Source organism: Ictalurus furcatus, chromosome 4, assembly GCF_023375685.1.
Source record: "Ictalurus furcatus strain D&B chromosome 4, Billie_1.0, whole genome shotgun sequence".
Lineage (NCBI taxonomy): Eukaryota > Metazoa > Chordata > Actinopteri > Siluriformes > Ictaluridae > Ictalurus > Ictalurus furcatus.
Window position 1 is genome coordinate 19,146,301 of NC_071258.1, and position 27,682 is coordinate 19,173,982.

The 27,682-nt window shown below is 41.4% G+C and overlaps 1 protein-coding gene across 3 annotated transcripts in view; it reads right to left on the minus strand.

The window, feature by feature from the left end:
* Nucleotides 1-27,682, minus strand: part of rasgrf1 (Ras protein specific guanine nucleotide releasing factor 1) — a 415,815-nt gene that overhangs the window by 34,064 nt on the left and 354,069 nt on the right. For all 3 annotated transcript variants that reach the window (XM_053623247.1, XM_053623248.1, XM_053623249.1), the window contains 6 exons: nt 11,544-11,663; nt 4,451-4,621; nt 4,225-4,331; nt 3,537-3,649; nt 3,115-3,175; nt 2,903-3,006 (listed from right to left, as the gene is read on the minus strand). In XM_053623247.1, the coding sequence (XP_053479222.1) occupies nt 2,903-3,006; nt 3,115-3,175; nt 3,537-3,649; nt 4,225-4,331; nt 4,451-4,621; nt 11,544-11,663 (676 nt within the window). The remainder of the gene's footprint in view (nt 1-2,902; nt 3,007-3,114; nt 3,176-3,536; nt 3,650-4,224; nt 4,332-4,450; nt 4,622-11,543; nt 11,664-27,682) is intronic.

Genomic DNA, 27,682 nt, shown 5'->3' on the forward strand with positions numbered 1-27,682 from the left:
GCAGCTCCAACTGGATAAGCACTGTAGGAACCTGGACAGTGTAGAACAGTTTGTGGGGGAGTTCATGATGTGGTTCGGAGTCCGGAGGCGAGGGTCGAGCTAGAACAACTTTTCGGGGGGGTAAGTCTGGCAGGCAAACTCATGCAGAGTCCCAGCCGGAGGTTAACCTGGCGACCTCTGAGCTCGAACCTGAGACCCACGAGGTGGGCTCACCTGCTGAGCTCCAGCTAGAGGTCAACAGGGAGGCTCCAGCATCAGAGCCCCAGCCGGAGGCTAACCTGGCGACCTCTGAGCTCGAACCTGAGACCCACGAGGTGGGCTCACCTGCCGAGCTCCAGCTAGAGGTCAACAGGGTGGCCCCAGCATCAGAGCCCCAGCCGGAGGTTAACCTGGCGACCTCAGAGCTTGAACCTGAGACCCACGAGGTGGGCTCACCTGCCGAGCTCCAGCTAGAGGTCAACAGGGAGGCTCCAGCACCAGAGCTCAAGCCTGAGGTCCAAGTCCAAGTCAAGTTTCAAGTCTCTGAAGTCCAAGTCAAGTTTCATGTCCCTGAGGTCCAAGTCCAAGTCCAGTCTCCAGTCTCTGAAGTCCAAGTCAAGTCTCAAGTCTCTGAAATCCAAGTCAAGTCTCAAGTCCCTGAGCTCCAAGTCCAAGTCAAGTCTCTAGTCTCTGAAGTCCAAGTCAAATCTCCAGTCTCTGAAGTCCAAGTCAAGTCTCAAGTCTCTGAAGTCCAAGTCAAGTCTCCAGTCTCTGAAATCCAAGTCAAGTCTCCAGTCTCTGAAATCCAAGTCAAGTCTCAAGTCCCTGAGGTGCAAGTCCAAGTCAAGTCTCAAGTCCCTGAGGTGCAAGTCCAAGTCAAGTCTCTAGTCTCTGAAGTCCAAGTCAAGTCTCAAGTCTCTGAAATCCAAGTCAAGTCTCAAGTCCCTGAGGTCCAAGTCAAGTCTCCAGTCTCTGAAGTCCAGGTCAAGTCACAAGTTCCTGATGTCACGTCCAAGCCTGCTGATCCAGTTGACCAAGTTCCGCTAATATCTAAGCCTAACAACCAAGTTCTGCTCACGCCCAAGTCTACTGACATGGCCGACCACGTTCTGCTCACACCCAAGTTTACTGATACGGCCAACCAAGCTCTGCTCAAGCCCAAGTCTACTGATATGGCCAACCAAGTTCTGCTCACGCCTGAGTCTACGGATATGGCCGACCAAGTTCTGCTCACGCCTGAGTCTACTGATACGGCCGACCAAGTTCTGCTCACGCCCAAGTCTAACGACACGGCCGACCACGTTCTGCTCAAACACTCAGGTAGTACAAGGTACATGCTACCTTTGTGAGCATGCTACCTCGCCTTCCACAAACGGACGTAGTCTTTCGCTGAGGTGGACCAGGGCCTCAGGAACAACAACTTCAGGGACTAACATATCCCACCAGGCACTAGTTCTTTCCAGTCTAACCCAAAACCGGCATTCCATGTAGGGCTTATGCCACTTTAAATTAGATTTGTTGCCAATAGCTCTAATCAGAGCTTGCCTCTTGTGCATGTAGGCAGCTATGGTATTATAAAATGCAGAATTTAACTGCACAATGGCTACTAAAAAAGACAACAAAGCCAGCAAAGCTTGCGGTTCAGTCTCCATGTTGTTGTGTATATGATCAAGGTAGCGTAATGGTCATAAGGTAGGGGACTGACGAATCAGGGAAGGATATGCAATGATCCACAAGACCCAATCAGGGAGCGAATGTGGGCAGCCACGCCTTTTCTTTGTTTTGGTCCCATTGCACTGAAATGCGAGCCTGGAGTTTCAAACTGAAACAGGATCTTCAGCCTTTCCAAAAGTCTCCGTTGTCGAGGGTCGAAAATGCCGGGGTAGTGTAGACGATAGACGTAACCATAGCAAAATGTATGCGTTTTAAAATGACAACACGCTAGTGAAAACGGGGCTTCACTGATCTTTAGACATTGTTGCAGACTAAATACACCCCTTCATGGCAACAGTATTGCTAGTACCTAATGGCAGCTGCCTCTTTCAGCAGGATAATGTGCCCTGCCACCCTGCAAAAATTGTTCAGGAACAGTTTGAGAAACATGGCAAAGTGTTCAAGGTGTTGACTTGGCCTTCAAATTCCCCAGATCTCAATCCGATCAAGCATCTGTGGGATGTGCTGGAGAAACAAGTGCGATCCATGGAGGCCCCACTTGCAACTTACAATACTTAAAGGATCTGCTGCTAACATCTTGGTGTCAGATACCACAGCACACCTACAGAGGTATTGTGGAGTCCATGCCTTGGCGGGTCAGAGCTTGTTTTGGTGGCCCAAAGTAGACCCACACTATATTTGGCAGGTGGTTATAATGTTATGGCTGATCAGTGTAAATAATAGACAGGTACATTGCAGCTATAAGTTGGATATTATAGAAATATTTTATGCAGTGTATTTTATTGTGTATGTTAAATTTTTATTGCTGCCCTCCCTCAGTCAACCTTACACGGTGACATCACACACACACACACTCACACACACTCTGTATGAAAGTAATAAAAAAAAAGAGAGAAGAAGAATGACTTTATAAAGCAAGTGCACTGTACACAGCAACAACCATAATTCTTAGACGAGGCCTAATAACAAGACTCATCTACCTACTTTTGGTGTCTTAGAAAAATTAGAGTCAGAAAACTTCATAGACGCTGTCACAGCAAATATGTTATGGTGCTGTATGTCCAAGAATTGGTGTATTGACTCACATGTTTTCATGATATTTATATACTATAGCTATGAACGTAATGAGGCAACCCTAACTGCATGTATCTTATCTTTAAAACATGTTCAATAGTAACTGAACTTTAACAGAGGTTCTTACGCTAAATTTTAAGTGACTGACTGCTTAAAATTCCACACATATACTCACTCATATGGGATGACTTTGAAAACCAGGTGGTCCAGCAGAGTGAGTTGCTCTGCAATCTCCAAAGCTGAGTGGTTTTCAAAGGGTTCTGCCTTCCCACCAACAGCCTATCAAAGACACACATACATAAACATATACACAGCACCTGAATTTTTGTTAATTAAAAATGTGAAATAATTGATGCTTTGAATGTGACCCAATACCATCTCACTCACCATCTGTAGCACATCTTCCAAAGCAATCTGATTGTCACCAGGGTCCTCCTGTGTAAGCGTCCTATGAGATGAATGATTAACAGTCTTTATACAGCATATACAATTTTTTTAACTGTCACTGTAGACAAAAGAGATTGTAAAATATGATTAAAATAGAGCGTTGTATATTAAAGGTTACTTACACTCAATTCAACAAGCCTTTTTGGCATGACCTTATAATAAAACTATTTTTAACAACATATACATATTTAGATGTATAACTACACATTAAATTAATTCCACTATTCATACATTTATTTAATCAGTATTCATTTTAAAATTGATGATTGAGAAGATTGGAAGGATAAAATGGAACAGAATGGGTGTTGCAGCTGATGTGTGAATTATTCTGGATATTCAAGTGTGCTGTAGTGATGCTCTACCTTATGATGTTGGCCGCTGCTTTTCTTTCCTGAGTGAGCAGCTCAGGGTCATGCATAACTTCCTCCAAGAAGCAGATCACATTCATTTTTAATTCTGTGTTGGTCTCAAAGTCCTAGACATGCATGGGGGTAGGAGGAGTGAGAAAGGGATGGAAAGCATAGTTAATTTTCAACAGCAGCAAGTACTAACAACTATCCAACATTTCTAATCTGCATTGTGATGAGGAGGAAGGAGAAGGATCTCTCTCCCCACCTCTGGCATTTCCAGCCACTCCTTTATCTCTCTCTCCCACTGATTTGACAACTCAATGCCAGGCATGACTCCTCACAGCCTGCCCCGTCCCTCCTCCTCGTCACACCCATGTTTTTAATGTAAATGATTTAATTTAAATGATTTTCCTAATAGCAAACATTGTGTGTATGGCTTTAGTACGGCTTAATTTAATTTCAAAAATCCTGAAAAAAGTTTATTTTCTTTATTTCTTTCTTTATTTATTATAATCATGCTAAAATCACTGGTATTTCTAAATATGAGTGCAAAGCAATATTGCAGTCCCAGTCAAATTACACCCAACTCTTAATTCTTGAGATAACAATAAAAGTATTGGTAATAAAATCAAAGGATAGGACACACACTGCTAAGTAATGGACAGAAGGTTAAATGAGAGCATGCCATGTGAAGTTTCACCTGTGAATGTTTGGACACCCAGTGCCTCAGGACATTAAGTACTCGGTTAGTTGCTGCACGGCGAATTACAAACTCCTTATCTCCATTCCTCTGGTCTGTGGGGAATCCTGGTAACCAATCACAATTCTTATCTGCCCAGCAACTAATGTTTACCTTTTTATCATGTTATTAAATACCATTGTTGCTAGGTAATAACAGTTGTTGATGTTGAACATAACATTGTTACCTGTACTAGCCAGCGACATGCGGCGGTACTTCTCCTTGGTTGGCGTGCCCTCATTGGCACCAGCTGTGGCAATAGCAAAAGCAGATGCTGCCGAAAGTGCACTGCGGTTGTTGTCTATTTCTCGGCAAGATGACATCATCATGCCATTATTGTATGAGAACAGAGAGAAATCTACAAAAAGGTAGAGCAAAATAATCTCTTACTGGAGCTTAATCTTATTACAGGGGAAAAGACATTTTTAAATACCAGATTTAGAACATACATATTAATTTATTAAGGATGATACAGTATCTAATACTGAAGAAAAAATAAATCAAAATGTATCATCCTTCAAGGGTCTCTCGTACGCCGTCTATCGGGGAATGCATCGTCAATAATCAAAACTTGGCATCTGTATGCATCCTTTTAAAATAAACTGTGAGGTTAGGGGAAAGGGGTTTATTGTCACATAATGAGGGTTGGGATGGGATACAATTGCAGTTAAGAGCTTTATTATGGGAGATATTGGCAGACAAATCCAAATCATGAAATACAGGCATGGTCAGAACAGGCAAAGGGTCAGGCGAATGGCAAATGGGTATAAAGCAGGCAAGGTAAAGCACGAAACAAGAAACAATATTTAAATCACGTTGTATGACACTCCTTGCAAGTCTTTAGTTATTGCCACCTATACAGTATCTCACAAAAGTGAGTAAACCCCTCACATTTTTGTAAATATTTGAGTATATCTTTTCATGTGACAACACTGAAGAAATGACAATGTAAAGTAGTGAGTGTACAGCTTGGGTAACAGTGTAAATTTGCTGTCCCCTCAAAATAACTAAATACACAGCCATTAATGTCTAAACAGCGAGCAACAAAAGTGAGTACACAACTAAGTGAAAATGTCCAAATTGGGCCCAATTAGCCATTTTCTCTCCCCGGTGTCATGTGACTTCTTAGTGTTACAAGGTCTCAGGTGTGAATGGGGAGCAGGTGTGTTAAATTTGGTGTCATGGCTCTCACACTCCCTCATACTGGTCACTGGAAGTTCAACATGGCACCTCATGGCAAAGAACTCTCTGAGGATCTGAAAAAAAGAACTGTTGCTCTACATAAAGATGGCCTAGGCTAAAGATGGCCTGACACTGAGCTGCAGCACGGTGGCCAAGACCATACAGCAGTTTAACAGGACAGGTTCCACTCAGAACAGGCCTCGTCATGGTTGACCAAAGAAGTTGAGTGCACGTGCTCAGCGTCATATCCAGAGGTTGTCTTTGGGAAATAGACGTATTAGTGCTGCCAGCATTGCTGCAGAGGTTGAAGGGGTGAAGGGTCAGCCTGTCAGTGCTCAGACCATACGCTGCACATGCATGGCTGTCATCCCAGAAGGAAGCTTCTTCTAAAGATGATGCACAAGAAAGCCCGCAAACAGTTTGCTGAAGACAAGTAGACTAAGGACATGGATTACTGCAACCATGTCCTGTGGTCTGATGAGACCAAGATAAACTTATTTGGTTTAGATGGTGTCAAGCATGTGTGGCAGAGTACAAAGACAAGTGTGTCTTGCCTACAGTCAAGCATGGTGGTGGGAGTGTCATGGTCTGGGGCTGCATGAGTGCTGTTGGCACTGAGTAGCTACAGTTCATTGAGGGAACAATGAATGCCAACATGTACTGTGACATACTGAAGCAGAGCATGATCCCCTCCCTTTTGAGACTGGGCCACAGGGCAGTATTCCAGCATGATAACACACCTCCAAGACAACCATTGCCTTGCTAAAGAAGCTGAGGGTGAAGGTGATGGACTGGCCAAGCATGTTTCCAGACCTAAACCCTATTGAGCATCTGTGGGGCATCCTCAAATGGAGGGTGGAGGAGCACAAGTTCTTTAACATCCACCAGCTCCGTGATGTCGTCATGGAGGAGTTAAAGAGGACCCCAGTGGCAACCTGTGAAGCTCTGGTGAGCTCCATGCCCAAGAGGGTTAAGGCAGTGCTGGAAAATAATGGTGGCCACACAAAATATTGACACTTTGGGCCCAGTTTGGACATTTTCACTTAGGGGTGTACTCACTTTTGTTGCCAGCGGTTTAGACATTAATGGCTGTATGTTGAGTTATTTTGAGGGGACAGCAAATTTTTCACTGTTATACAAGCTGTACAGTCACTACTTTACATTGTAGCAAAGTGTCATTTCTTCAGTGTTGTCACATGAAAAGATATAATCAAATATTTACAAAAATATGAGGGGTGTATTCACTTTTGTGAGATACTGTATGTGTATCATGTTTATGTTGGTATCTAGCCTCATTGTTTCTTGTTCATGTTTCATTGTCTTTCTGTTTAACTTATCTCACTGTAAATAAATGTTTTCTTGCACTTGCATCTTCCTTCTCTACCATTCCTGACAGAAAGACCAACTGAGCCATGCATGCAGCAGGATTCTTGGAATCACAACTTGCTTTCCTACATCAGAACCACCTGATGTGGGAGCAACAAGATAAGAATGAATGGATCAATGCCATACTGGTATGGCTCAAAGTATGCACACCATTGAGAACTTTTTTTCAATAGGGGGTCCTGACTAGGCTACCCTTCCTCTGCTGAGGATGTCACTCCTTCACTTTACTTTGTGGAGCACATTGCACACCTATCTGGCTCCACAGTGGACGTTGCTCCCCCCTTTGGTTCCACCTTGGGCTGTGCTCCCCCCACTGGCTTCATGGTGGCCACCACGCCAATCACAGTCTCTGCCTTGGATGTGGTGCCACCCCTTAGTTATGCTCGGAAGGTCACTTTGCCTCACCATGTCTTGTCTTCTGCCGGCTCAGCTATGGATAGCGCTCTGTATGGACTATGGACAGTGAACTAAGAGCCTCCAGAAAAGGAGAGACTGGTCATCTGATTGTCAGGGAGGAGTGAAAAGTTTCTTTTGTGTTAGTGCCAATACTGTGCACACATTGATGTCTAATTGTTACAGGTATTTATGACACATATTGTATAACACTCCTTGTCACTCTTTAGTTGTTGTCACCTGTATGTATATTACTGACACACATAAGACATTTTGCGTCTAAGCAAAAAGAAAAGAGGCAGTGACATTATTACAGTAGTGCATGAGTTTTCAGAGATGACCTATAAAAATGTCATAAATGTGTTAAAATGAACTTGAGCCTGAGAATCATTAGAGTTTACTTTTAAGTTTCTTATATCAATATCAAACTGAAGTTATCAACTGGTCAATGATGGGGACTTGAGTGTGAAATGATCTTAGCAATTGCTGTCTTTTGGCTATCCAAGAAAGAACATTCACAGCCATATTTAGGGTGTGGCACCATCCACAGGGAATCCACGGTGATCTGTAGGCTTTCCATCTGTGGCCATCTTCAGCAGCAGCGAGTGATTTTCAGGTGAGCATGGCCCCAAGCATAAGTGGGGCATAAGGATGAATCAGGCAAGTCCAAAGGGCAGAAGGAGACAGGATCACTGGTATCACTAAGTTGGTGAATTTTTTTCCAACTGTTATGCCATTATGTTGACTCAGTAATTAAGTCAGTAATTTGACTACCTATCAATATTTAGACTTGCTATGCCATTATTTTGATTTATAATCCTATAATCTCTTACTTCAACTTACTAAGTTGGTGTAAACATTTTTCAATTTCACTATGTTGTTCTTTCAACTTATTAAGCTGGTGTGAATTTTAATTAGTAAGTCAAAATGATGCTATTATTATATAATACTACTCTTACTCATTCTGTTGTGTGTGACATCCTCACATATGCCAAAACCCTATGGGCTGCTCAAGAGGTCACTCTTCTGTCAACTGATGATTCTTATCACACCTTCAGCTCAGGGGGGTCTTGTGCTAACAGGCCACAATAAAAACCTGGGTAATTAGGTCAGGCCACAATATCATCCTGTTGTAAAATGTAAAATGATGTGTCTCATTTGATACTCTGATCACTATATGCAAGTATAAACATCATAGAGGTGCATGGAGTATAATTACGGTGTGGGGGTTAGAGGAAAAATTGAAGATCTAAAGAAGATGATCTTTGGAAAAAGACCTTTATCATTTGGACTCATCTGATTGAGATCTCTCTCTCTAGATCTCTCTCTCTCTCTCTAGATGTCACGTCTCGTGACGGAACGGAAGATAAGGCGGATGCAATCGCAGTTCGAACGAGAGTTTTATTTAAAGAAAGACGGGCAGACAAATCCAAATCGTAATCCAAAACGTAATCCAAAACATGCAAGGTCAGACGATCAGCGAACAGGCATTAACTTGGGCAAGGCGGAGATCAAGGTCATGGTACGGAAAACGGGGTCGATAAACAAAACATGAAACGTGGCATACAGCGAGGGACTGGTAGCGGAGAAACCAGTAAACTAAACTAACGAGCCTAAACATGAAACTGACTATGACTATGGAACGCATTAAACACATGTACTCTATTCTAGTCTAATATTCCGTATTGAGTGTTGCGAGGCATGCGGTATATATGCTGACATGATTACCCTCGCAACTGCTAACAGCTGAGGGTAATCCGGACACACGTGACATGACAACCAATGACAGGATGGGGAGGAGACATGACATAAACAATAACAAAAGCACATGTTGAAATGTCACTACTGTCAACATTGGAAAAGCAGGTGCTTGCGCATTCCCGCTTAGAGCACTCTGCTTCAAGGGGGAATCATGACACTAGATCTCTCTCTCTCTCTCATGCAATTCAATCTGCATCCAATGCTAGCCACGCAGCTCCTTCCATTAATTCCATTTAAGTTTCCACATTTACTTATTCTTGTAATCTTGCATTCTTAGTCATATTTTGTAGTCTACAATAAACTTGGTACCTGTATTATCTGTAAATTACTCAATAGTTCTTATTGAAAGGAACTGTGTTGAATGAATGTCCAGAGATTAATGAATAATTTTGATTAAAGTAACGGTATGTAAGACACATTCATAAAAGACCTCTGAAAAAGACATCCTGATTTCTTTTGTTTTTGTATATATTGCATACTAAATTGTTGCAGAAATTAAAACTAAATCTAAGATAAAACAAAAGGCAACCTGAGTAAACACTTGTTACAAAACAGGACTCAAACAGGAAGTAAGCGCAGGAGTAAAGTATTTATTTACACTAAAGTCAAGGTACTACGAGGCAGGAAAGAAGGTCTAAACATAATCTTAGAGCTGAAACAAGAAACATGAACTTAAACAGGGCATGGAAACACTACCACTTTTAACTAACCGAAACTTCTCTCTTTTACCTATAAATGAGGCATGAAACACAAAACTTAGAACAAGACTATGACATGAAACTCTCATATAACTATGGCCTGCAACTATCGTTTAACAATGACATAACACTTTTTAACTATGGCATGAAATACTCGTTTAACTGGGGCAGGAAACACTCATTTAACTGGGACAGGAAACACTTGTTTAACTGGAACAGGAAACACTCGTTTAACTGGGACAGGAGACAGGAAACACTTGTTTAACTGGGACAGGAGACAGGAAACACTCGTTTAACTGGGACAGGAAACACTCATTTAACTGTGGCAGGAAACACTTGTTTAACTGTGGCAGGAAACACTCGTTTAACTAGAGCATGAAACTAGGAACAGGAAACTAGACAGAGCACGGTAACATTACCGCCTGGCACCATTATTCATTCCATCTTTCCTCTATTAGTCTCTAATACCGCCCGCCGTGCAGCAATGCAAGGGGTTTAAATAACCAGTCACAATTACCTTAATTGCTGATAGCTGGTAACACTTCAAAGCATACCCTCGCACCTCCGCCAATAACTGAACAGGGCGGGGACAGAACATAAACCAAAATAAGTGCACATGTCCATTGTAAACAAAGTCTTAGCGTCCATGCGCACTTCAAGCACGTGCACGCGCTTTCCAGCTGACTGTGCACGTCTTCGCTGTAGCGCCATCTGCCGGCGAGATCGTGACAACACTAAATACAGTTTGTAAATCTAATGTTATTTATTGAAGCAAAAAAGATATCCAATACCAGTTGGGCCTTTGTGAAAATATATTTGCCCCCATAGTTACTAATTAGCCAAATCTATGAAACTGCATTCACAACGGGGTTCAGCTGGACTAGACACAACCAAGCCTGATTACTGCAAACCCTGTTCAATCAAATCAAAACTTAAATAGATCAGTCTGGGAAGGGTTACAAAGCTATTTCAAAGGCTATGGGACATCAAAAAAAGAGTCATTATCTCCAAATGGAAAACTTAGGGCAGTAGTGAACCTTACCAGAAGTGACCAACCCAAAAAGAGCTCAGCAACTACTCATCCAGTAAGTCACAAAAGTGCTAAGGACAACATCAAAGGACCTACAGGCCTCTCTTGCATAAATAAATGTCACTGTTCATGACTCCACTATCAGAAAGATACTGGGTAAATATGGTGTCCAATTTTTGGGGATTTTTTTTTTTTTTTTTCCCCCAAACACACCAAGATGATCTTCAAACCTTTTTGGAGAATGTTCTGTGGATTGATGAGTCGAAAGTTGAGCTGTTTGGAAGACAGGAGTCCCATTACATCTGGTGTAAACCAAACACAGAATTCCACAAAAAGAAGATAATACAATGGTCAAGCATGGTGGTGAAAGTGTGATGGTGTGGGCCTGGGCAACCTGCAGTGATTAAGAGAAACATGAATTCTGCTCTCTACCAGAAAATCCTAAAAATTCTGAAAATCCTGTTTACTCAGGTTGCTTATGTTGTATGTTTCATTTGAAGATCTAAAATTATTTAATATGAGATACACAAAAAACAGAGGAAATCAGAATGGGGCAAATACTTTTTCACAGCACTGTATGTTGAATGTCATAATTAAGGGTGAATTATAGAGCACACAATAGATGCAGTATTCCCAACAAAAATCAAATACGATTAGAGAAATGTAAGTGCATTTCTCTGTGAAGAGGTATGGTGATGATGAGCCACTGATTTTGGGCACTGTGGGGCCAGCTTTAGATAATGTGAATAGGGCAGGTGACTAGTGTGAGACACAAATGCTCTGGTTAATTGGCTGGTAATGAAAATAGAGAGAGACAGAGTGCACTCTACCTGAAGAGGTTTTGCATTTGACAGTTTTTGGCGTTGTAGGTGATTTTGTGGGTGAAGACTCTGCATCTGCCTCATCACTCTGGACCTGCTCGCTGTCACTTTCCTCCCTCACTGAAATATCTATGGGAAAAAAAGAATTAATTAATGTTGAATTTATATAGGAAGGTATGTTGCCTTCAGTGTTAAATTAATTCTTAGGGTTCTTAGAATTTTTGTGATCTTGGCACAAGTACAAACATACAGCACAAAATCACTGAGTGAAAAGAGATTGCCTTTTGGTCAGGAGATTGCAAGTGCAGATCCTGATGATCCCATAGCTCATCTGTGGATGGGAGCCAAGAGGGCAGAATTGTTTTTTTGTTTTTGAGTACTAATAGCAATGTTGTCATTGTGTGACTGTTCCCTCATTTGTGTAGGGTACGAAAAGCCCTTGCTATGTCATGCTCATCCTCTCTCCTGTTCTTGTCTTGTCAAGGAGCAAGTGGATTTAAGGCATTGTGTACAGTGCATCCGGAAAATATTCACAGCACTTCACTTTTTCCACATTTTGTTACAGCCTTATTCCAAAATGGATAAAATTCATTATTTTCCTCAAAATTCCTCAAAACAGGTGCATCCTGTTTCCACTGATCATCCTTGAGATGTTTCTACAACTTGACTGGAGTCACCTGTGGTAAATTCAGTTGATTGGACATGATTTGGAAAGGCACACACCTGTCTATATAAGGTTGCACAGTTAACAATGCATGTCAGAGCACAAAACAAACCATGAAGTCCAAGGAACTGTCTGGAGGAAACCAGGCAGCAGTCATCACCTGGCCAATACCATCCCTAAGTGAAGCGTAGTGGTGGCAGCATTTTTCAGCAGCAGGAACCGGGAGATTTGTCCTGATCGAGGGAAAGATGAATGCAACAATGTAGAGAGACATCCTTGATGAAAACCTGCTCCAGAGCGCTCTGGACCTCAGACTGGGGCGAAGGTTCATCTTCCAACAGGACAACAACCCTAAGCACACAGCCAAGATAACAAAGGAGTGGCTACAGGACAACTCAGTGAATGTCCTTGAGTGGCCCAGCCAGAGCCCAGACTTGAACCCGATTGAACATCTCTGGAGAGATCTGAAAATGGCTGTGCACTGACACTCCCCATCCAACCTGATGGAGCTTGAGAGGTCCTGCAAAGAAGAATGGGAGAAACTGCCCAAAAATAGGTGTGCCAGGCTTGTAGCATCATACTCAAAAAGACTTGAGGCTGTAATTGGTGCCAAAGGTGCTTCAACAAAGTATTGAGCAAAGGCTGTGAATACTTATGTACATGTGCTTTTTTTTTTTTTTTTTAATAAATTTGCAAAGATTTCAAACAAACTTCTTTCACATTGTCATTATGGGGTATTGTTTGTAGAATTTTGAGGAAAATAATTAATTTAATCCATTTTGGAATAAGGCTGTAACATAACAAAATGTGGAAAAAGTGAAGCACTGAGAATACTTTGATGCACTGTACAGTGCTCTAACCCTTTGATTTTTATTTTTTGCTGTTATTGTTAAATCTGCACTGTCATATAGAGTGTGGCAATACATATCATAATACTTGACTAACTACAATTTTTCTCCATAATTAGATACAAAGTAACTAATCTTAACTAATATTACCAAGTCTATCAACAAATATAGTAATAGGAAAAAGAAAGCACACACTCCTTTCAATTCTGTGTTTTTATTTATCAGAGTTTTCTATCAAAAAACAAATAACCTCAGGTGAAAACAAAAAACACAACCAATATCAATATGTAGTCATTTTTTCCCAAAGAGTAAAGCAACATTCAGAAATCAGGTGGGAAAAAAATAAGTACATCCTTCCTACTTCCACAATCATTAAGAGAGTAATTAGCAGTCAAATTACCCAAACCATACAACCAAATCAACAAAGGAATCTCTTAACCAAAAGAAGATCAATGTTTTTGAATGACGTAGCCAGAACCCAGACCTGAATCCAAAAGAAAATCTGTAGGGTGACCTGAAGTGGACTGGGAACAGGAGATGCACTTACAATCTGATGGATTTAGAATGTTTTTGGAATAAAGAGTGAGAAAATATTGGCAAGTTGACATTTGCTACACTGATAGACTGAGTGGAATAATATAATCAAAAGGTGCTTCAGCAATATATTAGTTTAGGGATGTACACACTTGTGCAACTAGGTTATTGTAAGGTTATTTCGTTTTTTCCTTAAAATGTTTCCGATTGTTTTGCACTTCATTTTTATACATTTTAATTTTACACAGAGGGTGGGAAAAGTTCTGGCAAGATTTATCTTGGTTTAATTTTTTAGATCATAAAAACCTGCCATTTTAAGAGGGGTGTGTAGACTTTTTATATCCACTGTAACTTGTGCTGGCTTTTGTTTGAATAGAGCAAAAGTGAGAAAGTGAAACTGCAGTAATTAAAGTTGCCAAAGAACAAAGAAATCTTTTTACAGTGTGGAAGGGACAGAGTTGAGTGTGTTCCTCAATTTCTTCCTGTTAGGCCTCATGTTATAGCTAAATTGATACATTGTGTGCTCCAATGCTATTCATATAGCTATTTTACTCTCCAGGGTTAACCGTTAGAGTAGCTAACTATTGCTTGCCCTTTTGAGTCTAAGTATCATATAACGGATTGTGAGTGTGTTTTTTTTTTTTTTTTTTGATCATAGAATTTTTATTGGAAATTTGCATTTTACACATTATAACACCACACCCAACAAACCCAACAAAACAACCACAGCCAAAACTAAAAGAAAGGGGGAAACAAAAGACAATAACAAACAAACATTCAAAGAAAAACACACACACAAAAAAAAGGTAAGATGATTAGTGTTTACCGTCTACCTCTCCTCAAGCTACCTCCAAGGTGCGTACATCATTGAAGTAGGTAATAAATTGTTGCCATTTTCCCAAAAATGAGTCACCCCTGCCTCTGATGTTGTACTTGATTTTTTTCAAGTTTTAAAAAGAACATTAAGTCTTTAAGCCAGACCGATATAGAGGGGGGTTGTGGAGAGGTCCAAGACAACAATATTCTGCGCCAAGCAAGTAACGATGCAAAGGCCACAACACTAGCTTGTTTATGGTTCAGAGGCTGACGCTGATATGAAACACCAAAGATGGCAATTAAAGGACAGACATCCAATTTGATTTTAAGATCGTCGGACATAGTTTCAAAGAAAGAGTTCCAAAAGTTCTGCAGTTTGGGTCAGAGTGCAAACATATGACTCATATGTTACAGGGCGAAAGTTTGCATTTTTCACACATGTCAGGAACATTGGGATATATTTTAGACAGTTTACTCCTAGAGAGGTGAGCTCTGTGGACCACTTTAAATTGTATGAAACTAAGTCTAGCACAGGATGTGGTGGTACGTATATTATCTAACGCTCTGCCCCAGTAATCATCCTCAAGTTCCAGGCCAAATTCCTCTTCCCAAGCACTAATGGTTTTGATATTGTAAAAAATCGTCTTGTGACCAGATTGTTGCATATATCCGTGAGATAATGCCACCCTTATGAGGATTTAGCTTGAACACCTCTTCCCATGCAGTCTTTGTAGGTAAGGAGGGAAAACCAGCGAATAGGGAGTAGACACAATGCCTAATTTGAAAGAAACGGAATAGGTGAGACGGAGGCAGACTGAATGACGAGGACAACTCAGAAAAGTTTGCAAACACATTATTAATGAAAAGATCCTCAAAGCATTTCAGACCCTTCTTTTCCCACAAAGAGAATGTGGAATCTGTAAAGGAGGGGGGAAAGAGGTGGTTATTACATATTGGTGCCATGGCTGAGGCCGAGATAGATTTAAAATGATGGCGAAACTGATAGAAAATTTTTAGAGAGGTACATACTATTGGATTAGATGTATGTTGTGAAAGGGCTATAGGAAATGAGGAGAACACCATAGCAGGGAGGGAGGTTGAAATACAAGACTTTACTTCTAAGTGGCACCATGGAAGAGAGGGGGCCTGCACCCAGAGCACCAGTTTCTGAATATTAGCCACCCAATAATAATACATGAAATTGGGCAATGAGAGGCCACCATTTAGTCGACTCTTTTGAAGTGAAAATTTGGAGACCCTGGGAGTTTTTCCTGCCCATATGAAAGAGGAGATTAATTGGTCTATATTCTTGAAGAAAGATTTGGGTAAAAACAAAGGGATGGATTGAAAAAGGTAGAGGAATTTTGGAAGAATGTTCATTTTTACCGTGTTTATTCTACCAAGAGGGGATAATGGTAGAGCTGCCCATCTTTAAAAGGTTGACTTCATGTATGTAATTAAGGGTGTAAAATTCACCGCCATTAATGCAGAATAGATAGAGATAGAGAATAGAGATATTTGAATTTTGAATCCTCCGAATGAAAAGGTATTTCAGTCTGTTTTATCTTTTGGCCAGATTGGTTTATGGGTAAGCATTCACTCTTTGTAGGTTCAGTTTATACCCTGAAAATTTCCCAAAGTCATTTAATACGCGTATTATCTCTGGAATAGATGCAATTGGATCTGTAACATAAAGTAGTAAGTCGTCAGGATACAGGGCTAGTTTATGTTCAATTCCTTTGCGAATTATACCCTGAAATACAGGAAGAGTTCTAAGCGTTATCGAGAGAGGCTCAATCGCTATGGCAAAAAGTAAAGGAGACAGAGGACATCCCTGGCACGTAACCCGTGACAAAGTAAAATAGTCAGATTTAGCATCGTTGGTATATATGGAAGCTTGTGGTTCTACATATAATAAACGGATCCATTATATCAGTCCATCCCCAAAGCCGAACCTCTTTAGCACTATAAAAAGATATTCCCATTCTATCCTATCAAACGCCTTTTCTGCGTCCAAAGAGATGACCACTTCAGAGGAGTCGCTGTTTTGTCTTGAATACAAAATATTAAGTAGAGTACGAATATTAGAAAACAAATGCCGTCCTTTTATAAATCCGGTTTGCTCCTCTGAAATAATGCTAGGAAGAATCCCCTCTAAACGAGAGGCCAAAAGTTTGACTAAAATCTTGACATCAACATTGAGGAGGCTAATAGGTCTATACGAATTACATAATGTTGGGTCCTTCCCATCTTTGAGCAATACAGTTATAAATGCTTGTCTCAATGTTTGTGGCAACATACCTAGTTCTAAGGATTCCTTGAATACAGCCAGAAGTAATGGGGCCAATGCAACATGAAATTTCTTATAAAATTCGGAAGGAAACCCATCCAGGCCAGGTGATTTCTTAGATTGCAATGAATTGATTGAGTTGATGATCTCATCTAAGGTGATGGGGCTGTCAAGTTCAGATGCCAATAAAGGGTCAACTCTGGGAAAATCAATATTTCTAAGAAAATGGTCCATGTTACCTGAATTGTCAGGAGCCCCAGCTGTGTATAAAGATGAGTAAAAACTTTTAAAAGTTTAATTAATTTCTACAGGATCCGAGGTTAATGCACTACTGGACTGCATAATCTGAGTAATAGAGCGCAAAGCCACTCGGCTATGCAATTGGTGAGCCAACAACCAACCGACCTTATCTCCATATTCATAATTGCCACGCGTATGTAACAACAGCCTCTCCGCCTCACCTGTCGATAACAAATCAAACTCCGCCTGCAAATTAAGCCTTTGTTTATGCAGCTCAGGGGTCGGGTTGAGAGCATATTGGTCATCAATAGCTCGAATATTATCAGATAACTCTTTTTTCTTATTCTTGTGTTGCTTATTGGCATGAGCAGAATAAGAGATTATCTGTCCCCTTAAGAAGGCCTTTCGAGTTTCCCAAAGTAAAGAGTAAGAGATTGAATCAGTTTGATTAGTAAGAAGGAAATCATCTATCGAAGTAGAAATATACTTGCAAAATGCTGAATCGGATAAAAGTAGAGAATTAAGCCTCCATGGTGGGCGAAAGGCGCGATGTGAAGGTAGAAGAATGTCAAGACTTAGAGGAGCATGGTCTGAAATAACAATTGGTAGATATTCAGAGTTTACAACCCGAGGAATTAGAGAATTATCAATAAAAAGTAATCAATGCGAGAAAAAGATTTATGTACATGAGGGAAAAAAGAATATTTTCTCACTGTGGGGTTAAAATACCTCCATGGATCAATGTACCCATTCTGAACCATAAACTCAGAGAATACCTTTGCCATTGCAGAGGGAGCCTTTGCAACAGCGCTAGATTTGTCCAAAACTGGGTCAATAACACAGTTTAAAGCTCCCCCAAATATCAAGAGATGTGTGTTCAAAGCAGGAATCTTTGACAACAAATTCTGAGCAAAAGGAGCATTATCAAAATTTGGGGCATATACATTCACCAAAACTACTGGCATTTGTGAAATTTTCCCTTCCACAATCACATATTTACCATTCACATCAGAAATAATGTTATCAAAGGAAAAGGGCACAGTCTTACTTATCAGGATAGAAACTCCCCTGGACCTGGAATCAAAATTGGAGTGGAACATATGCGATGTCCAGCAAGCTTGGAGTTTGCATTGATCCCTGAGACGGAGATGAGTTTCCTGAAGAAATGCAACGTCAGGTTTTTGTAGTTTTAAATGTGTCAAAATCTTTTAATGGGACCGTTCAGACCTTTCACATACCAACTTAGGAATCTGGACGAGCTTCGGGTATTTTCCATCAATTTAGATTAGTACAGAATAGAGTACAGAGAGGTTGATATTAATGGGGGGGGGGGGGTTGGGGGACCCCAACGAAGGAAAAATAAAGAAATAAATAAAAATAAAATCAATTAAATAAATAAATAAATAAATAATAATAAAAAAAATAAATAATAATAAAAAATAAAAATAAAAAGGTAAAAGCAAAAAAAAAAAAAACCCACACAACAACAAAACATCCCACTCCTCCCCGCCTCCCACCCCACCCTCCCCCACCCTACTCTGAACAACAGTTAACTTCTTTCCATTCCCAAACAATGGAGGCAGAGCCCTACAACACTGGAACATCCGGAACTTGTAAACCATACCTATTCTTTTTGTGTGAAGTCACTCCCGAGCATAAAAGGTGCCACAATTACCATGTATCTCAGGCAACCTATAGATTTACATGGAAACTGATATTGTTGTCCACACCCGCGCATTTTACAGTCACATTACAGTTATTAATAAATCGGTTAACTGTCATGTAGACAGCTTAAGATGGAGGATACCGTTCATTAAACCATTGTTGCGCTTTTTGGGGACAGTCGAATTGCAGCTTCTCATCACCGAGGTCTATCCAAAGGCGAGCAGGGTATCTGAGACAAGACCGCACATTTCTCTCATGCAAGCTGTTTCTCACCGCAGCGAAGGCCGCCCTCCTCTTAGCGACGCTGGAATTGAAGTCAGGAAAGATGAAGACCTTATGGCCCTGATGGAAAAGTTGATTCCAATTCCCGCGTCGAACAACTTTTTCTCTGTCGTGAAAGTAGTGAAACCGCACAATCATCACTCTGGACCTCTGATTCTCTCGCTGCTCCTCGGAGGGCGCCGGGCCAATATGGTGCGCTCTATCCAGCAATGGAGCGGTCGGAAAGATTTCCGAGCTAAGGACATCCTGGAAAAATCGCTCCCTTCTTCTTGTTCCGGAATACCGATGACCCGGATATTGCAGCGCCGTGAACGGGACTCCAAATCCTCAACTTTCTCGGTGAGTTGTTTGTTAGCTGATGTTAGCTTTAGCACCATCTGTTCCTGTGCTACAGTGCGGTCACTCTAATCATTCAGGTGCTGGTTAAGCTCGTCAATATGTCGTCCTTGTGATTCAATGCCCGATTTAAAACTCTCAAAAGACACAACAACTGGGGCCAGAGCTGAGTCAATAGCTGCTTTCACCTGTACTGTGATGGTAGATGTTAGCTCCACTATTAGAGTGTTGCGGAGATTTTCCAAATACAGTGGTAGCTTGTCGCCATGACTCGTCGTGCTCGGTGAAGATTTAGGTTTCTGTAGTCTTTCAGAAGCCATAATTCCTTTCTGGTTATAGTTGTAGACCAAGTAATTGAAAAGGAGCGCACCAAATGTCTTAGAAAAGATTCAGGTTGCCTGAAAAGTACAATTAAAAGATAAAATGCTCAGGAGCTCACTCCACGCACCTTCTCACTCACATGTTCCGAATTCCATTATGAGTGTGTTTTGAATGGGACACCTAAACTTGATCAAGTAAAGTTAGAATAAATTTGTGTAGCCAACAGCGAAGAAACACCTTTTACTGAGATCATAGTAAACTGTATTAGTTGCAGTGTGCCTGTAAATAAGTTTTATCTCATTGTAGCAAAGATTTGCCTTGTTACGCTTTGCTCCCGTTTCATCATGGGGACAGATGGACGCATTTTCTGTGTGAAGTGTCTAGTGGTAGAGCATGCCAGGGCAGCCCTTGAGAGGTCTGACTGTGTGCATTGTGTACGCCTTACAATCAGGCAGCTCCGCTCAAGGCTCGCTGTCTTCATGGTCAAAGGGAGTTGGGATTCAGAGCCTCATGGATCTGGAGGTCCTGTGGATCTTGTATGTATCTGGAAGAGGTGCCGGAGATGAGATCTCTTGCTCTGTTTTCCAGGTCCGGCTGTCTGCCAGATTTTGCAGCTCGCGTCGCGACTCCTCCTTCTGCTATGGAAAGCCAAAACAATTTTAAAAAATAAAAAAAGAATTCCTCTCTGACTCCGAGGAGCCAGAAGGGTGTGCCAAAAATGCAGAGCAGCTCTCAACCATATAAAGAGTGCTTGAAGTGATTAGAGCTGTTTGAAGGCTGGATGAGCTTTTTTTTCCCCTAGTGAAAATAAATCCGCCTCACAGTGCAAAAAACTCCCCTTTCATATTCACATTCCAATACACACACACACACACACACACACACACACACACATCAAAATATCCACTCATTCAAAACATCCTCTACCATTTCTCTTCTGTATTGCTTAGAACTTGTGTTTAATAAATGTTATATTATTGAACTGATTATGTTTGCTGTCTCTCAGATTAAAATTCAAGCCAAGCTATTATTAAAGAACTCAGAACTGTCACGATTTCCCCTTGAAGCAGCGTGCTCTAAGCATGAATGCGCGGGCACCTGCTTTTCCGTTGTTGACAGTAGTGACATTTGGACACGTGTGTTTGTTTATGTTTCTGTCATGTCTCCTCCCTGTTCTGTCATTGGCTGGGATTTTCACGTGTGTCTGAATCGCCCTCAGCTGTGAGCATTTCCGACACTGATCATGTCCACATATATACCGCGCGCCTCCCAGCACACAAGGCAGAATATTATAGTAGAATAGAAAAGAAACTATGATAGATAACCATAGTCATAGTTCATGTCATGTTTCATGGTTCATGTTTAGATTCGTAGTCATAGTCATCTTTCAGGTTTAGGTTCGTTAGTTTAGTTCACGCTGGTTTCTCCGCTACCAGTCCTTTGCTGTAGCTTATGTTTCATGTTTTGTATCTCGACCCTGTTTTCCGTGACCACAACCTTGATTCCTGCCTAGCCCTGTGTGTGCCTGTTTGCCGATTGTCTGAACTTTGTATGTTACTGGATTACGTTTTTGGATCACGTTCTGGATTTACCTGCCTGTGTGTCTCTCAATAAAACTGTTCATACGGCACTTGCATCCTACATTATCTCCGTTATGTCCCGATACGTGACAAGAACCTTCAGATAACTTTGTCATTATTATTATTATTATTAATTAATAGTTGTAATAGTTTATTTATGGCATCGATATTAGTAAAAATTAATTAACAATCATTTAATTCTTGTTAAATATTTTATTCATAACTACCACCTTAAATATCAATATTCAAGTAATTCTATGAGACTGATTTCTTAAAGAAACATGTCCATTCTTAGTAAGTGCTTTTCTGGTGACATCCATGTGAGAATAGTTGACTTGGCCTCTGGGTTTATCTTGGATTGCAACAAGTTGCACTGCTTTGAAAAGTGTTAAAATTATAAACTCTCTAAGCAAATACACTGCAACACACTGCAAGAATCTAGTGACTTGAGCAACTCGTACAATTTGAGACATCACCATCACCTAAAACTCAGTAAGGAACTGCTGGTCTATGCCCCTGATCATGATCCACCACAATGGGTAGTTCCAACTGACCATAGGGGGTTACAATCTAGCATGCCCATGATGAGCCATACAATGACCACTGTAATTCAAAAGCTACTTGCAAAACCATCTGAGAGGTTGCCTACTGGTCTTTCATGGCCCAAGATATTGAGGAACATGTAAAGATTTGCCTGGTCTGCTGTCAGTTAAACCATCGCAGCCCTTAAAGAGAGCCTCATAGAGAAGAGAGGGATCAAATTTCTGTGGTCCAATTTCCAAGTAGACTGCATTGGACCAGTGCTAACATCCTTGTGCATTAACAAATACTTCCTAATAAAATAATACAACATGCTGCATAGTTGTTATACGAGGTGGAACATGGCCAGTGGGTTACCATACACATTTTATGTGTATAAAATAATTCCTAGCTGCAGAAGAGTAACTGGTTGGTACAAGATTTCAGAAATGTTTAGCTGGTGGATTGTTATCTGCAGCCACCACCACTGGCTCCTTGTTCTTTGTGAGTCTGTCTTGTAAAAATCAGACTTTACAAGTGCACTTGGCTTACAGCCTTGGCAGTTTCCCAATTTCTGTGAATCCACAAAGAATCCAAGTTTCTTAACCTCACTATTATTGGTGCACGAGTTCTAGAAGTAAAAATTTACAAGCTCTAATCTGTACTCAGTATTGGATTTTGGGGAAATAATGTACACATCCAGAGTCCACCTGGGATGCCCATCATGAGGACACACCTTTTCTGAATCTCATTCTAAGGTTGCACAGTATACAGTAGTATTACTACAGTAGTATTGTGATACTAAAGCTTCAAAATACTGCCGATCATACTTTTTTTTAAACAATAGTATCGTCAATACGGTGATATTTTGTCATGCACTTCTGGGGAAAATCATATATAAGCCATATTTATAACCCTGCATTGTCAGATTATTCAGCCATCATGGGGCATGAATGGCATGGCTATTTAGCTCTGCCGAAGGTGGAGGAGGTGCTTGCGAGCTACCTCTCTCCATCAATGGCAGGTAATTTAGGGGGGCCAGCTTTGCCATCCAAGCCATGTAAGGCCACCTCGACCTTGGTGGACAAGGCCTATGGAGTAGTGGGTCTTGCTTGTGGGTCACTGCATGCAATGGCAGTGTTGCAGGCCTTCCAAGCAGTCCTGCTGAATGAGCTGCTGAGTGAGCTGTCCCAAGTTTTCAGTGTTCTCTGGTCAGCGAGCTGTCACAGGGCAACAAAAATCTGATGCTTTCCTTCCAGTAGAATGTGGAAAGGTTAACGTCACTAAAAGACCATCTGGCAGAGTTGAAACTACTGCCAAATGTGTCTCCATGTCTTCTGTCAACCATAGAAAAGGGTTACCGGGTCCAGTTCAGAGCTCAACCACCCAGGTTCAGAGGTGTGCTCACCACAGTAGTCAGCACAGAGCAGAGTCCAACGTTAGCACAGGAAGTAATATCCCTCTTTGGCAAAGTGGCCATAGAACATGTACCCCTTTCCCTGAGGGAGGGAGGTTTTTACAGCTCTTAATTCCCGCTTCGCAAAAAAGATGGAAGAATGTGGCCACTTTTAGATTTGTGTTACCATACTCTTCAGACATACAGGTTCAAGATGCTGATGTGCAAACTTATCATTCAACAGATTCAGTTTGATTACTGGTTTGTGATGATAGATCTAAAAGACTCATATTTCCACATAGAAATATTGCCCAGTCACATGAAGTTCCTGAAGTTTGCGTTTGGAGGCAAGCATATCAATATCGGGTTCTTCCCTTTGGGCTAGCTTTATAACCTCGTACCTTCACAAAGTGCATGGATGCCATTCTGGCTCCATTGAGACTTCAGGGCATCTGTGTACTAAACTACCTGGATGACTGGTTAATTCTAGCATGATCCAGGGAACTGGCAATTCAACATTGAGATGTTGGATTTCCAGCTGAGCGATAGATGGAGTAAGATGCAACTTTCGGAGCTCCTGCAACAACCTTTAATATTATGTTATAGGCACTTTTTTGTGGAGTGTTTTTGATGTAAGTCGTGTCCAACACCTTAATATTAACTTTTGATGTCCAAAATGCCAGCAAAAGCCAAAGGCGGGAACATTTCGTCTGCTCCACTTCAACGGCCTGCTCCACACGCTGCATCTTCGCCCTCGCCTCATAGTGATCCCTCCTCCCCCTGTGAAGGTGTTGTTATGCCCGCTGTTCCCCCCGGTTTCAAGGAGGAGCTTCTCGCTTCACTCCGACACAAAATGGCAGCCATTTTCAAAACCGAGCTCCAGGCGGCCTTGGGCGAAAACTTGGCCTCTAAGTCTAAGAAAGAGCTACAGACTGTAAAGGCGGAATTAACAGTCAGTATTACGGTTATCCAGTCGGAGGTAAGCACATTGAAAAATACCGTGGGTGAAATGGAAACTTCGCTCTCCGACTGCTGTGATGACATTGCTACGCTACAGGCTAAAGTGGAGCACCTTTCTGCTGACCTGGGGAGGGTGGAAAATAAGTGCGAGGACCTCGAGGCTAGATCACGGCGCAACAATCTGAGAATTGTAGGTGTCCCTGAAGACTCGACCAGTGCGTCCACACCGGCAGCTGTTTCCACTCTGCTTAAAGAGGCTTTTAAGCTGGACAAAGAGCCACTTCTGAACCGCGCTCATCGCACTCTGCAGCCGAAGCCCAAACCCGGCGAGCGCCCCCGTCCTATAATCGCTCGACTCCATTATCATGGGGACTGTGTAGATATCCTTCGACGGGCCAGAACCCAACAACGGATGAAGGTTGGTGACATGGTTATCTCTATCTTTCCCGATCATACCGCGAAGATAGCCCGTGCTCGTGCTGCCTTCAATGACTGCCGCTGCCAGCTCCGTGAGATACCGGGAATACGGTTTGGTCTGCTTTATCCGGCACGTCTCCGCGTTACACATGACGGAACCGAGAGGGAGTTTAAATCCGCGGAGGACACCATAGCCTTCATTAAGACACTGATCAAGTAAGAACACTGATAACATAACAGGCTGATTATCCGTCTCCAGAAGTGAAATGGACGACTATTGAATCTACAACAAATGATGGTGCAGTGACTATGTTTATGTGCCTTGCTCTTTATCATTGTTTAGTTTGCAGGAGCCCGACCTTGGTTGACTATTACCATTGGGTCAACAGCTGTTAGCTTTTCTCTTAGGGATTTGACTCCTTGTGTAGTTTGCACTGGGTTCTCCATCGTTTGGGGATGAGGACGATGTAAGTGCAATGGGGAGGGGGGGAGGGGCTGTTCACTGTGTTTGTTTGGAGTGTGTGAGTGTTTTCTCTTTTATTTTTATTTTTTATTATTTTTTTTTATTTTTTATTTTCACTTTGTACTTTTTCTTATTTTATTTTTGTTTTTGTCCCCCCCCCCCCCGTTTCCTCTCCCCTTTTCCTTCTCTCGAAGGCGATGCTTCATTTTCATTCTCTTCCTGCCGTAAGCACTTGATAGATGTCCACTAATACTGGAAATTCTGGCTCACAGATGAACTTTGTGAGCTGGAACATTAAAGGTATGGGGAGCCCTATAAAGAGATCTAGGGTATTTGCTCATCTGAAACAGCCCAATGCGGACATAGTGCTTCTACAAGAAACTCATATGCGCACCACAGACCAGGTTCGGCTTAAATGTCCATGGATTTCTGAGGTGTTTCACTCTAATTTCAACTCTAAGGCCAGGGGAGTTGCCATTTTAATTGGTAAGTCAATTCACTTTTCATCTTAGAAAGTAATATCAGATGAAAATGGCAGATACTTAATAATTTCAGGTAAATTGTTGCATGTCCCTGTGTTATTAGTTAATATTTACGCCCCAAATTTTGATGACCCACACTTTATGAATAAGCTCTTTGAGCGCCTCCCTTCATTACATAATACTCTCCTTATATTTGGAGGAGATATGAATTGCGTTGTTGATCCTAGGTTGGATCGCTCTACTCCCAAGACCATGACACCCTCACTAATGTCAAGTACGCTTTCTGATTTCATGTCCAAGAATGGTTGCATTGATCCTTGGAGATTCCATAATCCAAGTATCAAGGAATATTCTTTCTTTTCGCAGGTGCATAAGTCCTTCTCTAGAATTGATTATTTTTTCATCGACAAAAGCATACTTGCGGGGCCAAATAATTTCCTACTCCGCACATTTAAACAAAACACGTATGACCAAACTTCAAGAGCTTTCGAGTAAAATTGACGATATAGATAGACAATTGGTCACTGGCCCCTCTTCTGCTTTACTTAAAGATCGGGTTGACTTACAGACTGAATTTGACCTTATTACAACTGCTGATGCAGAGCGCCTTCTACTATGTTCACGTTCCGCATATTATGAACATGGTGATAAGCCGAGCCGACTCTTGGCCCACCAATTGCGACGTCAGGCAACTTCGCGCATAATCCCTCAAATAAAAGATTCATCTGGCACACTCCACACAGACCCTAATACCATTAGCTTAGTCTTCTGCTCATTCTATTCCTCTCTGTATACGTCTGAATTTCCATCTGGGACTTCTGATATGAATGCTTTTTTAAGCAGTCTCAACTTCCCTACCATTAACCCAGATGTTGCTAAAGATCTTGATTCTCCATTAACCTTAGAGGAAATCAACCTAGCCATAAATAGCATGCAAAACAATAAAGCTCCTGGCCCAGATGGATTCCCAGTAGAATTTTTCAAAAGATTTCAATCTAAACTGTCCCCTTTATTACACTCTGTATATAAGGAATCTCTGCAGGATGGCTTTCTTCCTCCTACTTTGCGACAAGCCTCTATAAATCTGCTTTTAAAAAACGACAAAGACCCGAATCTCTGCAGATTTTACAGACCCCTCTCTTTGATAAATGTGGATGCTAAGATTTTTGCTAAGGCTTTGGCTAGGCGCTTGGAAAGAATTCTTCCAGTCATAGTTTCAGAAGAACAAACTGGATTTATAAAGGGACGTCAGTTATTTTACAATGTCCGCACCCTTTTGAACATTATCTACTCCAAACGCTCCACTACAACCCCCGAAGTGGTAATCTCAGTCGACGCTGAGAAAGCGTTCGACAGGGTTGAATGGGACTACCTGCTTACAGTATTACATAAATTTGGATTGGGTGATACATTTATTTCTTGGATACGCCTTCTGTACACATCCCCGCAAGCTAGTATCTCCACCAATGGTATTCAATCAACTTATTTTACTTTATCCCGTGGCACTCGACAGGGTTGTCCCTTGTCTCCCTTACTTTTTGCGTTGGCTATAGAGCCCTTGTCAATTTATCTGAGGTCCTTCCTCTCTTTCACTGGGATATCACGTTTGGGAATGGAATTTAAACTATCTCTTTATACGGATGATTTACTACTGCATGTTTCCAATCCAAGTCACTCTTTACCTGGAATTCTCTCCTTTCTCCAGAGATTTGGTTCATTTTCAGGTTATAAAGTTAACATTTCCAAGAGTGAGTGCTACCTGGTTAATACTTTGGCATTACAACTAAATCAATCTGATATACCCTTCAGACTAAGCCCCTCTGGCTTTAAGTATTTAGGAATTAATATAACCAGAACTCTGACTTCACTTTTCTCTGCTAACTTCTCCCCGTTGATGTCTAAAATCAAAACTGACCTTCAGCGATGGAGGTCTTTACCTCTGTCGCTTATAAGAAGGATTAACCCGGTAAAAATGAATATCCTGCCTAAGTTCCTCTTTTTATTCCAATGTCTCCCTCTATTCTTATCAAAGCGTTTTTTTAAGACTATTGATCAGGACATTTCTATCTTTTTATGGTGTGGAAAGACACCCAGAATAAGTAAGTCAATGCTTCAGAGATGAAACTCAATGCTGGCCTGTCTCTCCCAAATTTCCAGCTGTATTACTGGGCATCACATATTCATAAAATCTTATTTTGGTCGAGACCAGCGCATTCCCCATGGTGTACATTAGAGGAACATTCATGTGGCTCGTCCTCTCCAATGGCTCTGCTTACCTTATCTATTCCCACCAACTTCTCTAGCTTTACAGATAACCCAGTGGTTAGCTCAACTC